Below are 17,002 nucleotides of genomic sequence, written 5' to 3' on the forward strand. Positions count from 1 at the left end.
ACCGAGACACACCACGCACACTGCGCAAATGTCCATCATGTGAGAGAGTGTTCACAGCGGTCTGCAAGGCGCTGAGCGCATGGATTGATCGATTGGCAACATGGGTACCCGTCCTGTGGTGGTGAAGAAGTACTGGTGCCGAGAGTGGAAGCGCAGCACCCGCCGGTCCTTGGAGATACCGGCCGGGGATGTGTGAAAGATAGGACCCACCCTCGATCGAGGCGGTGGCTGCGCCACATAGAAAAGGATGGTCTCCCGTGTGACGTTGTCTTCGGGATGACAGAAGGTGGTCACATGGCTGCCCAAGAGCTCGCCCTGGCGGCACACGACAGACCGCCGGGGTCAGACGAAAGAGGACTGCGGAGGTGCTACATGGGACCGACGTACCGGTTCGCACCCCACAAACTCGTCGTAGCTGGGAGACGTGTAGGTGTAGAGGGCCAGCAGCTCCCCTTGCGGAGTCACTCGGACAGAGAATGCGGCAAACGGTTTACTGCACTAGAGAGAGTGAGGTTGTGTGCACACGACACGACACACGGCAAGCAAGGATGCGCGGACCTTAGATCGTCGATGATCAGCTCTTGCGGCAAGTCGTAGTGCGTCAAAAACGGCAGGATGCGTGTGAGCGCTGCCCAGCGCGAAGCAAAGTGCGGTTCGATCGGCTGCGAGAACATATCCTGCGACATGCGTGCATGCAGCGTGATCGATTCGTGCCGCCTGGCCAGCTGGTCCAGCATCCAGGCTGCGTTGGCCTGTGCCCCCTCGCGCACGGTGTCCATCTGTTGCTCGAACACGGTCTGCTGGTTTTGCAGCGACGTCACCCGGTCGAGCAAGAGACGGTTCTCCTTGCGCAGGTCGCGCATCTGCTCGACGAGCATGGTCAAGAGCGACGTCGGCAGCCCAGCATCCTGCTGCTGTTGCTGGTGCACTGCCAACGCGTTGGCCATCGTGTGTGACCGTAACGCAGGCGCTGTCGTCGCTGTCGTCGTCGTGGTCGGTCTTGACGGTGCTATATAACCCCGAGCGCGTGGTTGCAGCATCGGGGTCTGCGAGTGGTGGCCGACCGCTCCTGCAAGCAGATGTGTTGACGTCCTGGCCGCTGCGGCCGGTGGTGGAAGTTTGATTATTTTCCAGGAAGAAGGACCAAAATGGTGGAGGCCGAGTACCTTCTGGCGGGAGATGCTTGCTTGCCGGCTGGGGTGCAGCGGAGGTGGGTGGCTGCGGTTGATGCCTCTTGCTGCTGGTGCTGGTGCTACCCGCCACCAAAGATGAGTTGGTCGGTTGCTTTTGGGGCCGGCCGCGCTTGCGCGAAAGAAGGAACTCGCATTGGGCGCCCTTGTTCCACTCGATGCATCGCTGGCACGGCTGGAGCCTGCTGCAAAGATTAGGCGTAGCATTGGGGGGGGGGGAATTGACTGGCAGGGACAGGAGCAATTCAACAAGTAAAGTCATAATTACCCATTGCATGCTACGTGCTGCTGGGTGCACAACGTGCACGACTTCCTCAAGCCCACGTACTGGATGGCCTCCATCTTCTTTTTCTCCCTCCAACTCGCCTCCTCTTCTTTCTCGGCAAGCGGTCTCCCGGCGAGAAAACCGGACCTTGAACCGTCCAAACGTGCCCCAATCGGATATTAGCCGTGCTAAACCCCGCTTGCGTGTGTCGTGTTTGTGGGTCGGGCAATCACCAGTGGCCATCCGCCTACGGGTCGTGCAGAGCGTTGAGCAGCTCGTCGAGGTCGTGTTCGGTGCCGAGACTGCCCTCCGAGGCCAGGGTTTGATCCGCCTCCCAATCACCCAAGCTGCTGCTGCCGTTGGGCGTTGTGCAGGAGATGGGGTGGGGTGGCGAGACGAGCGCAGCGTAGGCCGAGCCGGGCGACGTCTGGACCAGCGGCGGGCTGAGGGCCAACCGCGCGTCCTCCCCTGGATACTCCCCTGGCAGGATGGCGTCGATCGTGTTGAGATGCCACTTCGCCTGATGTGTGCGCGCCCTGTGGGGTGAATAGAACGTCTCCCAGGGGCAGAGCCGCGAGCCGCAAATGTTGAAGATGCGCACCTGGCCTCCGTGGGTAAAGTAGTACTGGGAGCGCGCCAGTAGGCGCAGCGTGCGGCCCGTCTTGGTCAGCATGATGGGCGTCGTATGGAATACGGGTCCAATGGGGGACCTTGTGTGTTCCGGTCGCTCGGTGTAGAGTACTGCCACCTCACAGGAGACGTGGTCCATCGGGTGGCACAGCGGTTCGTAGTCGATCCCAGCGAGTTCGCTCTGCCCGCGCAAACTGGTTAGACCGTGGGCAGCCAAGGACGAAGAGAAAGAAATGAAGGAATTAAAAGCAAACCTGGTCGTAGCCAAATAATCGGCAGTAGGAGGGAGATGCGTAGAGGAAGCGTGGCCAGGCGTCTCGATCTTCAATCATCATGAACGCTGCAAACGGTTTGCTGTTGTCATTCGTGTGGTGTGCGTTGCGTGCGATGATCAGGTGGTGTGAGCAACATAGGCAGAACCTCGCAAGCAATCCCTACAAGAGGTGGGTCAACGCACCTGAGGTCATCGATGGCCACCTCGGCAGCACGCAGGTCGTAATCTCCCAAGAACGGCAGCAGCTGCTTGATCGCCTGCAATCGAGGAGGCAACATCGAGGATCCGCCGCTGTAGAGCGATGGATCAATGGGCTGCGAGAACGGACCCTGAGAGATACGAGTGCGGAGCGTAGTCGACTCATGCCTCTCCGCTACGAGCGACAGCAGTCGCCGATTCTCCTCTTCGACGTCGCTGATCCGGCGCTTGAACTTCTTCTGCCGCGAGTTGAGCTTGCGTAGGCTCTTGTGTAGGTACTGGTTCTCGCGGCGCATGTCCCGCAGCTGCTCGACCAGTAGCGAGAGGATGGAGGAGCCCTGCTGACTCGATTCCTCCTTCTGCTCCTCGTGCTGCAGCACCGTACCACCTGGCCTGGCCGACTCGTGTGCAGCCACAAGCAACTCGTCAGTCCTGTGGCGTTGGTGCGGTGCGGTGGGCGCTGTCGATGTGGGCAGCATGTGCGAGGCGAACGTGTTGGGTGCGACTGGGCCAGCGAACGCTGGTCGCACGGGAGCTGGCCGGATGGCCAAGGGAGGCAAGACAGCCGTCATCGGTGGCGGCACCGCCTGTGAGCCTGCCAACGCGGGCGCCCGTGTTAGGCAGCAGTGATCAAGGAGGGCCGAGAGCAAGAGATGGAAAGCAGGGCACACCGTCAATTCGCCGGTGCCCGGCTGCCGTCTGGTGTTGGTGGTTGGGGCGAACGCTCGGAGGAGAAGGCCCTCCACTGCTCTGCATCGTGCTCTTGTGTGGCCGCCCGCGCTTACGTGACGGAAGGAACCTGCACTGGTCGCCCTGCCCTGACGCCGTACACCTACGGCACGGATGCCCTCTGCAAAAATGAAGATTTGTAAAACGGGGGTGAGGGGGGGGGCACAAATACTAACGACGTTGTTGCCTCCAACCGTCCACGTACCCATCACAGCCTACATGTGCCTGGCGGCACAGGGTGCACGCCTTCCGCAACCCGAAGGTTTGGACGCCCTCCATTTGAAATGCGCCTTGAAGTTTAATCTTTGTCTACAGTTTTGAAACGCATGAAGCTTACAACAGGAGACGAGGGTATTTATTGGTTGGTTCCTTCCTGGCCGGACTGGTCGTGGGTATCGCTGGCGGCCGTGGCAGTGGCGGTGGCCGCGGCAGCATCGAGAGCAGCGGCGGGCTGCACGATCTTGGCCTCTTCCGCGTGTCGCGCCTGCAGCAACAGCTTCTGCTTCTGGATTCTGGTGGTGTCATTGTATCGTGTGCACGCAGCGCAAGTCATCAGCACCAACCACCAACTACTGAACTGTCAGTGGCGCTGAGCTCTCACCTCTTCTGGTCCACGAGCATCGCCCGGACAGCCTTGGGCCAGATGAAGATGGCGTTGAGTTGGAGAGACGCTGGACCCTACGTAGCCAAACACCAAACACGCTTGTGTGAGCGTTCACGCTCCAGGTCGGCATCATCCAACGTGAGTGCACGTACCCCGTTGGAGGTCTTGCCTTGTTGCGGAGTAGAGATCATGTCGAGCACGCTGCTGGGCACGAGGGTCTGCGGGTAGACCACGAGTGGAGGCGTGCTGGGCTCCTCGCCTAGCTGGGCCTTATCGTACTCTTGCTTCGCGTCTTCCTGTGGTTGAGTCTTCGCCTTCGACTTGCGGGCCTTCTTCGTACCGGCCGCACGGCCAGCGCTCGCGGTGGTTGTGGTAGTGGAGGTGGTGGTGGTGCTGTAGTCTTCCCTCTCCTCCGCTGTGGCATTGGCCTTTTGCACTCGCTGCCTCTTCGCAACCACTCCAGTTGTCGTTTCCTTTCGAGTGCGAAGCTTGGCTCCCGCTCTCCCCTTCACAGTGGTGCTGGCGTACCGTACGCTCATGCCCACCCCTAACGCATCTACAAATGATGGATAATCTTATTAAATGACGATGCAACTGTGGAGTTTCGTTCGAGGCAAGATGTGGGAGGCTCCATACCTGATGACAGCATGCTGCTGTTGGGATGGGGCCATTGGAGAAAAGATGGCGAAGATGCCCCCCGCGAAATGGCGAAACCCGACCTGGCCGCACTCCACGACTGCACGCCGCCTAGCGCATTCACTCGTCTCATCACTTGATTGCTTTGTCAAATATCTACGCTCCGTACGAATCCTTTGTTTTATGATTACGATAATGGTGCTGCAGGTTTCTGATCGATGAACGCGTCAGCAAAGAGAAATCTGGCGGCATTTCGTGCCGCAAATTCCTCGAAAGCGGTGGAGCATGCTTCGCGTGCCAACACTCCCAAAAAGGAGATGATACAGAATTGTCCCAAACGTGGAAATTGTGGAGGAGAAGCGACTTGCGCACAAAAAATAAAAATAAAAAACACAAGCAAGAGAAGACACAACACCACACACACCGAGTTGTGTGCAAGCGCAAGGTACACCACCTAGATTTAAATCAATCATGCTGAATTTAAGTATATGGCAACCGTGGGCAGTTCGCCAACTAAAGATTGCTGCGGTCAACAGATGAAAATCAGGCGCGACGTTACCACATCCGAAACGGAGGGAGGAGATGAAGGAGCGACGGACACGAAGGTGCGTGGCGCCTGCTCCGTATGCAAGATCGCACACACCGCTTGTGACGGGTACGTTGCGCACATTCTTCACTGATTTATATCAAAGAATGAAGTCCTCCGCTTTGCCCATCTCGATTTTAATACTTCCTGCTCTCGTTGTTTCTCTTCCCTCCCACCTACACTGGCGCTCTCTTGCACGGTGTTCATCTTGGTGCCCGACTTGCTAACCAATCCCTTTTCCCTACTCAATCTCCTTCACGCTCTATCTCTCTTCCCTATTCCCTCTCTCCGCCACCACAGGCAACGACCGTGCAAGCGCTGCGTGGGCGTCGGGAAGGCCGACCAGTGCTTCGACGTGGAGCCCAAGAAGAGGGCGTGTGGTCCTTGCCGGTCGGCCCACACGGCCTGCGACAGGTGCCGCTTCCCTCCCTCCTTCTCCTTCTCCTTCTCCCGTCCCGGGTTGGTGACATGTCGGGCGTGGGCCATGGGTCCTGTCAAGGTTGTCAAGTGGTTGTGATCATATCGGTCATTTTACGACTCAACAGTATTGCTATTTAATTAGTTAATTATCAACAATGCGAAATTACCACGAGATTCGCTGCTTATCCGCGCAACGGGTGTCTATTTGGTGGGGTGTCTACGTGCCAAGTCCTCCACGCGTTGCCCGTCTTACCTTCCCCCTTATCTCCCCACCGTGGTGGACGTGGCAGTCAACGCCCGTGCAAGCGCTGTGTGGCCGCGGGGAGGGCGGACTTGTGCGTCGACCCCGAGCTCCGCAAGAAGGGCCGGCGGTCCAGGTCGTCCAAGACCGACGCGGCGGCTTGGGACACCTGCGGCCACCCGGCCCTCGCCGCCTCTCCTCCCACGCCGGCCAAGCGACAGAGAACCGAAGGTGAGTGATGCGGATTAATCCACCGTCGCCCCTTCCGTGCCACTCGTCGCTCACGCTCTTGTCCGCACTTCGCCACAGAACCTCCGCTGGCCTGCAAGGTCGGTGGTGGTCAGACCGTCACAGACGGCGCGCACACGCCTCCGCTGTCGCCGCTTCTGCCTCCGCCGTTCCCGCTGCCCGGCCTGCACTCCACCGGTGGCCAGCACCCTCACCACCCCTTTGCTGTCGGGTTCACAGGCCTGCCCAATGGCGGCAGCGGCATTGCTGGGCACAACGTGCGGCCCATCTTCCCCCACGGCTCGCCGGTGCCGACCAACGGTGCCGCGAGCGGCTCTTCTTCTTCGCCGCCGGTGCCCCTGCGCCCTGCATCGCCCGACGAGTCGAGGTTGACCACCATCGGATCGCCGCTGGCCACCGTCCGCGCGCCCTCCCCTGCCCAGAGAACACCGACGGGCAGCAGAGCGTCATCGCCACCTTCGTCGTCGGCATCGTCGCCCACGTCCTCGCCCCAGGCCAGCCGCGACGACGCCGCGTCGTCAGGCGGTGCGAGCCTGATGCAGCTGGAGCCGCTCCTATCCATGTTCATGAAGGAGCTGCGGGAGCTCAAGTCGTCCAACGAGCAGGTGGCGAGCGACTTCAAGAACACGACCGAGGAGCTGCGCAAGGAGATTCTCCTGCTGCACCAGAACCAGCAGAAGATCGAGAGGCGCCTGGACTCGCTCAACTCTGTGGTGGCAATGGCGCCGTCGTCCGCCCCGTCATTCCCTTCGTCGCCCTGCATCCAGCCGCACGAGATCACTTCCTACTCGCCCTCGGTGCTCTTCAGCCCCAGCGACTACGGTCTGCTCAGCGGCCCACCGCTCCAGCCGCAGCAGCATTCGCCTTCCTTCATGGCGTCGATGTTCGCCGCCAGCCCTTCGCCCGGCGTGCCCTCGCCGTGCTACGACTCCTACTTTGCGCGCACCGAGATCCTCTCCTACCTACCCTTCCTCTCCAACTACAACCTCCAGTCGCCCGAGGTGCCCTTCGTCGTTGACCACCTCAGGTACGCCAACTGCACCATTTCGCCCGTCACACATTCGCACATCACTGATGTTCACATGCGCGTGTGTCACTTGCATTTGCAGGAAACCGTTCTTTGCCTTGCAGATCATGGAGTCTATGCCTGGAGAAGAATTCACACCACCCATCTTCGTTTACGCCAACTCTGCGTTCTGTTCTCTCGTTCGCTACCCTCTGGTACACTTTGCTTGCCCTCACCGCCGCACTGACCCTGAGCTCCACTAGTGATTTTATCTGACTTCATCTCCCCTTTTGATATGTCATGCTCAGCACGAGTTGCTTGGCTGCCCACTCTCCAAGGTCTCCTTCCCCGATGAGAAGGTCAAGCGCCAGCTGCTCTCCTCCATCAGCAAGTCCGGAAGAAGCATCTACCTCCCTCAAAGGGGCTTCCTGGTACCTTTCAATATAATATTTATCATTATCCTTTATCATTATTTTCTTAGTCGGCGTTGTTGAACCGTTGTCCTATTTTATTTTTCTAACTTTTTTACTTCTTTTTCTTTTTTGTAGGAGGCTCCGCCATCGTCGTACAGCGAGGTCATCAGGCTGAGCCCCCTGTTCCTCCCGCGGAATGGAAGGATCACGAGGCTCTCCACCCGTGTCCAATTCTTCTACAACGAGCACGGCCGGGTATGTGGGCTCATTCATTCCTCACTTTCTTGTGCGTGGAGCTCCTGGGCTGCTCGGCTGACAGACGGACGCGCAACTTTGGTCTGACTTCAGGTCAAGTGGAAGATCTGCTGCGTGGACGGCGTGGAGGAGAGCGGCGTCATCGAGATGCCGATCAACTGGCTGCCCGGCCTCCCCAAGTGGTGGACGACCCTCCCCCTCTCCCTTCCCGGCCTGCAACACAACGGTACACCCTCACTACCCTCTTTTGCCGACAACACACACGACATACCCCTCCCTCCTCCATTTCCTTCCATCCCACCATCGCCCCGTCATCTCTCCGCTCTTCCAATACTATCTCGTCTCCTTGGCTGACTTGGCTTGCCTCTCGTTGGGGTGACACCACCACACAGGCTTTCCGTTGCCCATGCCGTCGATGAGTCCGCGCATCACGGAGGAGGCGAAGGAAGAGGTCGACGGGGACGCTCCCGGCGACTCGTCTCCCCTGGAGGAGGCGTTCCTCTCCTCTTTCATCGCTTCGCCGTCGCCGTCGCCGCCACCCACGTCCTCCGACATCTCCTATTCCCCGTCGTCGTCCTCTTCGTCCTCGTCCGCCACTTCCTCCGCCTCCGCCGCCTCTTGCTCGGCTTCGGTCGCCGCCACGGCGTCGCCACCGCCCGCGTGGATCTCGTCCCCTGGTGCCGGCGACGGCGACGCGGATTACTGACACGGTCGCCCGCAAACGCCCCCATGGCAGGTCTGACGTAGCGGCACGTCTGCTTTTCCTTTCCTTCGCCTCGTGGCCCAATTCCGGAGGCAAACACAAAAATGCGCATTTTTGCTTACAGTTAAATAGGTACTATTTTAAGGAATTTGAAACATTAACGCAAAAATGAGCAGCACATATTTGGGATTTTGACGAAAAGGGGCAGGCCGGAAAAAGAAAGAAGTAGAAAAGAAAGAAAGAAGGAAGGTCACAACAGGGACAGACCACAAACCCGACAAAGGAAAAAGGTTGGCCGGCTTGTCATTTCACAACACGACAGCACGCAAGCCAGGCGAGGGCGAACGGCCTCCACGGAGCGTACGCACAAGAGATGGAAAGGGATGAGGCGCGAGAAGCAAAGCGCCGGCGAGTGTCCAAGGCGTGCGCGCCGTGCAAGTCGGCGCACAGCGCTTGCGACAGGTAACTCAGCTCTGCCTCGGCACTGTTCCCTTTTCGTGTTTTTTTGAATCGTTCTTCGTCATCGCGTTCTTCGTTCTTCTCTCTGAGAACGGGAAGTAATCCTGTTCGCAAATCAACACCCATCCTCTTCATAAGACGCCTCAAACCTTCATCAACATCATCATGAAAGCGGCAGTATGGCCGATAAAGAAATCTGCAACTTAGGTCACTCCCTTGTCTTCTTTTTGAGACGAAGGAACTACCCTCGTAGGTGGTCAACAAATTGTTCGGTCTAGAAGCCCGTGGTACCCCGAGGAGGACCGACCACACCGCCGCTTAGGCACCAACCTCGCGTGGCTCGCTGGTTCCTGCGACGTCCCATTACGGCCTTGTAACGGCAAACATGGAGACACTGTTTTGACCGCTGATTGGCCCGTTCTAAATGTGAACTGCGGTGGGCCGCTCATGATTGGGCGCTTACCTGGTGCGGCCCACACACACACCTTTTTATGGAAACTTACCAGGCACACAGTGATTCCACTGCAGTGAAACATGTGCTTGGACGACACTTGACACAGCGGTCGGTTGTTTAGCGAATTGTGACCGGCACAACTAACACCACCACCATCGTCATCGACTCACCTACAGAGAACGGCCGTGCAAACGGTGCGTGGCGCTGGGCAAGCCGGAGGACTGCGTCGAATTGTACTCCACCCGGCGGCGCGGTAGACCGAAGCGGGCCACCGAGGAGCAGCAGCGACAGCTGGAGCAGCTGCAACGCGAGCTGTTGGAGCACCGGCAGTACATGTTCGCACAGGACCAGGCCCGAGAACGAGGCTCCACAACGGTCGTGCTCGGCGGCCCAGTGTCGACAGGCACGTTTCGCGACATTAAAGGTACCCAATGGCCAGGAATGCGACAACTTCTTGTCTACATTGAACTTCGCCTCATGCTCTTTCCGGCTGATGTTGGTGGTGTTAGGCGAACAACAGTACACCCGAGAGGAATCGGCCATTTCTGTACCAGAGCGAGAAGAAGTCAGGTACGAGTCATGGCGTGTGCTGTGGTGTTTGTCCGTGTGCGGTGCGGAATGTGCGATTCAACTCTGACACAACTGTGTGTCGACAGCTCGGGCGTGGCGGGTCAGCTGCTGGAAGAGTTCAGGAAGCTGAGCGGCGAGGTGCGAGAGATGCGCCGGGAGATTGCCCAGGTGCGGCACATGCAGAGCCTGCACGAAACGCAGTTTTCCCTGATCCTGCCCCTTATTCCCACGCTCGACAAGGGTCCCTCGTCCCCACGCTCCGCCGTCCGCACCTCCTCCTCTTCCACCACCTCCTCGTCGTCTTCATCGCCACAGACCTCGTCGTGCCCCTCCGCGCCGGTGCTCGACTCCCTCTACCCAGCCTCCCTAGAGCCCTATGGCCACTCCTTCGCCGCCACCACCGCCACCTCGTCGACCCCATCGGCGGCGGCGGCGGCGGCAGCGGCAGCGCCCGACGCGTCGCTGCAGGCCGTAACCACCTCCTCCTTCCTATCTCAGCTGGCCACGTCATCGGCCTATCACTCCCCGCTCCCGCTGTCGACCCTCCTCTCTTCCAATGTATCGATCTACGCCCAACAGCCGCCAACCCCGAGTGCGGCGCCCCTGACGCAGCAGCAGCCTACGGTGTCGACAACAACGCCGCCGTCGCGAGGGCCTTCGAGCCCGGTGGTCCAGCGGCAGCAGTTTGGCGTGCCGGGCGCCCCGACGCACGCGCAGGACAACATCACGCTCTACCAGCAGGACGCCATCCTCCCGCCCAATCCCCAGCGGTACTCGCTCGACGGCTTCGGGGTATCCCCGTCGGCCCGTAACGCGATGCTGGCCTACCTGCCCTTCCTCAGCAAGTACAACATCACCTCCTCCGATGTGCCCTTCGTCGTCTCCGACCCCGAGTACGTTTGTCGCTTTCGCTCTTGCTTTCGTTTTCTCTTTCTCTTCATTCTTTTCGGCTTCGAAGTGTTGTTGATTGCTCGCGGTGATCCTTTCACGGCGCAGGAAACCGATCGTGGCCTGCGCCATGCACAAGCGGAATGCCGGTGATGAGCTGCGGCCTCGCATCAACTTTGCCAACACCGCCTTTTGCGATCTGTCGCAGTATTCCATCGTACGTCGGCTCACTTCATAGCAGTCCCTTGCCTCCACACCACCATGCCCCACCGCACCACCGCACACGCTCACCCTCATGGCCGTTGGCCAGGACGAGCTTCTCGGGTACAGCATACGCAAGTTTATCCTCCTTGAGGATGTCGACACGTGGCGGGACTTCCGCAAAGGTCTTCTCCCGTGCCTCACTATGCGGTAACTCCACCACTCATCCACTCATCTGCATCTGACCGATTCTCAAATGAGTGCATCTCACCGAGATGTGCGTTCGCGTCCCAACACTCACTCTCCACCATCGACTATGTTCTCTCTCCGGGGTCCTTGATCAGATCGTTCATCCCGCTCAGCCCGATCCTCAACCTGCGGGCCCTATCGAGGCGAAAGGACTCGTCGCTGCTTCGCATCAACTCGCGCATTCAGGTGTTCTACGACGAGCAGGGCTTCGTATGTTCCCCCCCCCCAAACCACCAACACAGTGCATCAAGGCCCTCATCTCTTTTTCGCGGCGTGTGGCATGTGGCATGTGCGCAGTCGGGGTACTACGTGCTGATGGTGGATGACTACGAGGTGCTGGGTACGAGTCCCCCTGCGAGTGAGACAGTGCAGCTGCCGGCCGACGAGCTGGACCGACAGCCACTCCCGGCCGCTTTGCCGCCGCGACGGCCAAAGCACCAGAATCCTGGCAGCTGGTGAGAACACCGACATCATCAGCCTGCCCGAGAACGACACGACACGCACCACACCACATGACACATACCACCACACCACACAACTCCACGGAAATACACAAGCCTCATGCCCAGGTAAAAAAGGACACCACGGGACGCAGAACGGTTACCGTGCCCTGCCTGATCGCGTCACCTTCCGCTCTTCGTCACCGGTGCCCCGCGCCTTCTCTCCTTTCTCACTTCTTCTCGAATCACCAAGCGAAGGCCACGCTGCTGCGCCAAAGGCCCTTTCTGCCATCTGCCTGTCCACCGTAAGCGTAGGGCCGCGGTTGTGGCAGGCTCCTCCTCAACCCGGGGAGGGGTGAGAGTTTTTTTCCGCACCCGCGGGTGTTGGACCGGGGCGCCAGTTGGCTTGAGCGGGCGGTGCGCTGGAGAGGTGGCGTCCTTTTGGGTCCATTGAGCAAACAAAACACACAACGCGACCGCACACGGAAGGAACTAAAACAAAGAACCAGAGGTCGAGAACGAGGAAAGGGGAAGAAGGAGAAGAAAGAAAGAAAGAAGATGGCGAGCCAGAAGAAGGCGGGTGCCACCCAACCAGGGACGGGATTGATGGAGGCAGCGCTACGCGCAACGGCAGGAGATGCCAAGGCGAAACCGAAACTGAGGCGCGTTTCGAAGGCCTGCGGTCCGTGTAGCGTTGCCCACAGCGCCTGTGATAGGTACCAGCCCCATCTCTCCCCCATCCATTAAAGCAAATCTGCCTCAAATCGTGTGCACGTAGCGTTTGCCTAAATATTTTCAAATTTGACCCCTTTTTATTGGGCAAAAACAACAAGAGATGCAAATTAAGATATATAAATTTAATACCATTATTATTTGTAAAAAAATACAAAACACCTTTTGGTACCAGCTCAACTCGCTGGCTTACGTGATCTTCCCAACCACCCACCACCAGGGTTCGGCCGTGCAAGCGGTGCGTGAGCCAGGGCAAAGCGCACCAGTGCGTTGACGTATCGACGGGCCGACGCCGGGGCCGCCCACGCCGACAACCGGGCGACGCCGAGCACCCGCTGAAGGTGCCCAAGGTGGAGCACGACGACGAGGACTCGTACCGCTCCGGCGACGAAGACGACGACCACGACGCAGGCGCCGAGGCGGCGCGGCCTCAGACGCAGCACCCACAGCAGCGCTGTGTTGGCAGACGACGACGACGCGAGAGCGAAGAAGCCGAGGCTGACGATGAAGACGACGACGCCGATGGCGAGAGCGAAGATGACAGTGACGACGACGATGACGACGTGCGGGTGCGGCATGTGGCCAAGCGCGCGCACATCGATGATGGTGAGACGTCATCGCACCACCACCACCACCACTCGCACTCGTTTGATGCGATGCGGGCGCTGCTCGACGAACAGCGCAGCCTGGTGCGCGAGCTGCGTGCGATGCGGTCGGAGCTGGCCGAGGTGCGGCACACGCAGAGCCTCCACGAGCAGTACTTTGCGTCCGTCACGCCCCTCATCCCACACTCGCGCTCACACACATCATCGTCGACGATCGGCACCGGCTCGTCGTCGCCCTCATCGCCGCCGCCGCCCACCCTGCGGCGGTCGTCCCACCCCACCACCAACGACTACGCCCAGTCGCCCACCACCTCATCGTCGGGGTCGTCGTCGCCGCAGCCCACAACTTTCGAGCGATGCCGCGGTGACAACATGCATTCCTTCGTCGTGCCCACATTCCTGTCGTTGATCACCAGCGACGCGCTGCTCCCGCAGCCGCCGCAGCCGCAGCCGTCGGCCGTCGAGCCGCCGTCGTCGTTCATGTCCGCCCTCACCGGGTGGGAGCACCCGCTCTCGGCGGCCGGTGGCTATGAGCCGATGGCCGAGGCCAGCTATGCGCTGCCGCACCACCTCCACCAGCAGCAACAGACCACGGCGGCGGAGCATCACCAACGCCGAAGCCGACGTCATGACGAGATCGCGCCACGTCAGCAGCGCCACCACGACCCGTACTATGGGAGCATCGGGTCGTACCACCTGCCGGCGCGGGTGACGATCACGGGCCTCTACCAGAAGGAGCTCCTCATCCCGTCGTACGCCTACGACCAGGTGCGCGAAGTGTTCAACGTCCCGCTGGGCGTGCGGCTCGAGATGCTGGCCCACCTGCCCTTCCTCTCGCACTACAACATCACCTCCTCCGCAGTGCCCTTTGCTATCTCCGATCCTAGGTAAGTCCTGTCTTGCCCTCCCGTCTTCGTTCTTTGGGCTTCGTTCTTTTTCGTTTTCGGAGTTAAAACGAATGGCTGATGTGTGGCACACGCGCACGCCAGGCAACCCATCGCGGTGTGTCGAGCGCCGCCGGTGCGAAGCCTGGGACAGGAGATCGTCACCGAGCTGACCTACGTGAGCCCCTCCTTTGCCGAGCTCGTTCGCGCTCCCAAAGAGGCGCTTCTGGGTACATCGTGCTCGAGCTACCTGATATGCGATGATGACGAGGCGATGAGGCAGTACTTTGAGGAGATGGCGTCCTGGGTCACCATGCGGTAAACAATGCCCTCTTGATTCCGTGTGCGTGTCCGCGGTCGTGTGCGGTACTCATCTCTTAGTGGTTGATTCGGAGATAGAGCTTCGGTTCCGTGCAGTCCGGTGTTGAGCGGCCGCATCCTGGCGCGACGGAAGGACGGCTCTTTGGTTCCCTCCCGAGTGCGCACCCAGATGTTTTATAACGACGAGGGCTACGTACGTGCCGCCTCCTTTGCCCCACAGGGTTCACTACACACGCCCGAAGACACAGAGCTAACCACACTACACGACATGACTGCAGTTTGTGCAGTGCGTGATGGCCCTGGACGTAGAGTGGCCTGCTCCGCATCCGCCGCCGCGGGGACACCTTCACGGCGGCCGTGCGGCGCTGCCAACGTTGGGATACAGTATCACCACCGCCCACGAGAGCTTCGGACCTCGCGCGACGATCGAGGAGGAGGCCGACTTCACCACCAGCTGCCGAGGTGAGACGGCCATGGTCGCCTTCCCTGCCAACGCGTTCTGATCGTTTTTTTCGTCACCCAACACCCACACAAAGTTGTACATTTGGAAGAGCTCTCTTGTTCAGTTCAGTTCACCTCTGACTTTCGTCGGTCTCCGGTGGTGTTGGGCGAAGGCGCGCCGGTACTGCTGGCATTTTCGGTGTTGCGGAGAAGCCACGAGAAGTCGTCGAGCGAGGGCGACGCCGGATAGGGCGAGAAGGGGTAGAGCGGAGAGGGCGGGGGCTGCATCGGCGAGATGGGCAGCGGTGGGCCGTACGACGAGGAGAGCTTGTCGTGCGACTGCGCGGTTGCGGTTGCGGCTGTGGATGTGGGCGAGGCCGACCCGGACGACGGTATGGACGACGAGTCCGAGTACTCGAGCAGCGCCCCTGTGCGAACAAAAGGGGGAGTTAAAAAAAGAACGAAAGCTGTACGTAGAAAAAGCGAAAAACGAAAGGCGAACCGTCGTCGCTGCTCGGGCTCGAGCTCTCCAGTAGGGGCATGATGCGAGCGGAAGGACGGAAGGCCTTGGTCACCTGTATGCCGCGCTGCCTCAGGTAATTGTATGCCCGCTCGTAGTTTGAAGCCATAACTCTGTTACGATCATCTCTGTTAATAGCACAGATCACGCCAGCACGCACACAGCACACAGCACACAGCACACAGCACAACAGTCATAAATATGTATGGAGAGCAGGCGTGCCACCGCGGTACAATATATATAAATATGTTGAACAGTACCCGCGCATGAAGGCATCGTAGGCATCGGTCGGGCCGATTTCGGGCGGCAGGGCAGACTCGAGACAGGCCTGGCCGTCTTCTTGGCCGTCGACGCACAGCGCCACCCACACGGGCTTGGGAGAAAACAAAAAGAAGAGGAAAAAAGGAGAAAAGAAAAGAAATGACGTCAGCTGACTGCTGCGTGGCGGTATTTGCGCGGGGGTGGGTTGGTTGAAGGGAGAAAGGTACCCTGCCCTGTTTGTTGTAGAGGACCTGGTGCCGACACAGCACGCGTCGGAACTCGCCCTTCTTGGGCACGCAGATCGGTCGGCACGGGATGTGGATGCTCATCATCGGCGGCGCCCTGATCGCACACGCACCACACGCAACGCACGCAACGCAACGCAGGAGGTGAATATTATATCAAAGAGGCCAGGAGTAGGGCCCGCCAAATCAAAGTGGCGGGGGCGTACTTGACGAAGAAGTAGGGCATGAGCGAACGCTTGGTGGTGTAGTCGGGGAAGGAGATCTTCTCGATCGGAAAACCCAGCAATTCGTGCTGCGCGGCCAGAAAAGAAAATGCAATTAAATATAAACAGAAACAGTGACATTTGCAAGGAAGGAGAGAAGGCAGTGTGTACGCTGGGGTAGCCGGTGGCATCGCAGAAGGCCTGGTTGACGAACACCATCATAGGGGCCTCGCCCTCCTTCGCCAGGCGACACACAGCAGCCGGTTTTCTGGCGAACCTTTCAGTCAAAACCACACACACACACACACACACACACACACACACACACACAACCAACACACGCGTGTGAGGTGTTGTACCGGAAATCGTCGACGACGAAGGGGTATTCGGAGGCGTCGAGGTCGTAGCAGGAGAGGAACGGGATGTGGGACAGGATCTCGGCCGCGGGGAGTCGGCCGTGGACAATCGAGGGCGTGCCCGAGTAGTACAGCTCCAGCGAGGGCGAGCGCGACGCCGCCGCCGGCGCGAACGTGGGCAGGATGCACTTGCTCACCGTTGAGCTCTGCGGCGACGATGACGACGATGACGACGATGACGCGATGACGACGACGTCGAGCTCGACGTGCTGCCGTACCAGGGGAACTCGCCGGCGCCAGCGATGGAGTCGCTGTGGTGCGGTGGCATGGGCGAGTCGTCGGAGGGCGACGACGACATGGGGCGCGCGTAGTCGGTCATGTCGTTGCTGGCCCCGGCGGCGAACGGGTTGGAGGCGTCGACGGGCTGCTGGTGGTTGTGGTGCTGCTTGCCGAGGAGCAGCGCGTCGAGCTTGCGCATGATCATGGTCTGCTGCCGGTCGTAGTGCTGCTGCTGGCGCTGCATGTCGAGCAAGTTCTGCCGCAGCTCCCTGTTGCTGTCGCGCAGCTCGCGCACCTCCTCGACGAGCAGCGACAGGACTGAGTCGGCCACTGCGCCTCCACCGCTACCGTCGGCGGGTGATCGCTCGCCCTGCGCCTCGCCGTCGGTCGTGTCCGCCATCATCGCTCGGTGGTGGTCCACGGTCGCTGCTGCGGCTGCGGGCCTTTGACTTCGGTCGCCGGCGGGTCTGCGCTGGTCGCGGCCGGCCTTGGCGG

General features: G+C 59.8%; 5 protein-coding genes and 1 pseudogene across 5 annotated transcripts; 3 read left to right on the forward strand and 3 right to left on the reverse strand.

Annotated features, from left to right (window-relative positions):
• Nucleotides 1-342: 342 nt before the first annotated feature.
• On the reverse strand, nt 343-3,565 carry ACA1_123340 (annotated as a pseudogene).
• A 76-nt stretch (nt 3,566-3,641) lies between these two features.
• On the reverse strand, nt 3,642-4,429 carry ACA1_123350 (uncharacterized protein; the record flags this gene model as incomplete). The annotated part of the gene is made up of 3 exons (XM_004353322.1): nt 3,642-3,798; nt 3,888-3,964; nt 4,043-4,429. 3 exons carry the CDS (start codon nt 4,427-4,429, stop codon nt 3,642-3,644), a joined length of 621 nt encoding a protein of 206 aa, XP_004353374.1.
• Nucleotides 4,430-5,108: 679 nt separating this feature from the next.
• ACA1_123360 (fungal Zn(2)-Cys(6) binuclear cluster domain containing protein) lies at nt 5,109-8,443 on the forward strand (the record flags this gene model as incomplete). The annotated part of the gene is made up of 9 exons (XM_004353323.1): nt 5,109-5,131; nt 5,413-5,526; nt 5,823-6,004; nt 6,083-7,049; nt 7,132-7,243; nt 7,337-7,459; nt 7,577-7,696; nt 7,790-7,875; nt 8,089-8,443. 9 exons carry the CDS (start codon nt 5,109-5,111, stop codon nt 8,441-8,443), a joined length of 2,082 nt encoding a protein of 693 aa, XP_004353375.1.
• An 800-nt stretch (nt 8,444-9,243) lies between these two features.
• ACA1_123370 (uncharacterized protein) lies at nt 9,244-11,679 on the forward strand (the record flags this gene model as incomplete). Its single annotated transcript, XM_004353324.1, is given in 9 exon segments — nt 9,244-9,254; nt 9,489-9,736; nt 9,822-9,882; nt 9,969-10,050; nt 10,066-10,775; nt 10,879-10,987; nt 11,081-11,166; nt 11,316-11,430; nt 11,518-11,679. 9 exon segments carry the CDS (start codon nt 9,244-9,246, stop codon nt 11,677-11,679), a joined length of 1,584 nt encoding a protein of 527 aa, XP_004353376.1.
• A 539-nt stretch (nt 11,680-12,218) lies between these two features.
• ACA1_123380 (uncharacterized protein) lies at nt 12,219-14,705 on the forward strand (the record flags this gene model as incomplete). Its single annotated transcript, XM_004353325.1, has 6 exons — nt 12,219-12,376; nt 12,613-13,705; nt 13,766-13,884; nt 13,987-14,199; nt 14,299-14,395; nt 14,490-14,705. 6 exons carry the CDS (start codon nt 12,219-12,221, stop codon nt 14,703-14,705), a joined length of 1,896 nt encoding a protein of 631 aa, XP_004353377.1.
• A 64-nt stretch (nt 14,706-14,769) lies between these two features.
• Nucleotides 14,770-16,907, reverse strand: ACA1_123390 (uncharacterized protein; the record flags this gene model as incomplete). The annotated part of the gene is made up of 8 exons (XM_004353326.1): nt 14,770-15,071; nt 15,146-15,291; nt 15,424-15,536; nt 15,652-15,766; nt 15,876-15,961; nt 16,044-16,140; nt 16,232-16,432; nt 16,477-16,907. 8 exons carry the CDS (start codon nt 16,905-16,907, stop codon nt 14,770-14,772), a joined length of 1,491 nt encoding a protein of 496 aa, XP_004353378.1.
• Between the last annotated feature and the right edge of the window lie 95 nt (nt 16,908-17,002).

This window comes from Acanthamoeba castellanii (assembly GCF_000313135.1).
Source record: "Acanthamoeba castellanii str. Neff unplaced genomic scaffold scf7180000084686, whole genome shotgun sequence".
Taxonomy (NCBI): Eukaryota; Discosea; order Longamoebia; family Acanthamoebidae; genus Acanthamoeba; species Acanthamoeba castellanii.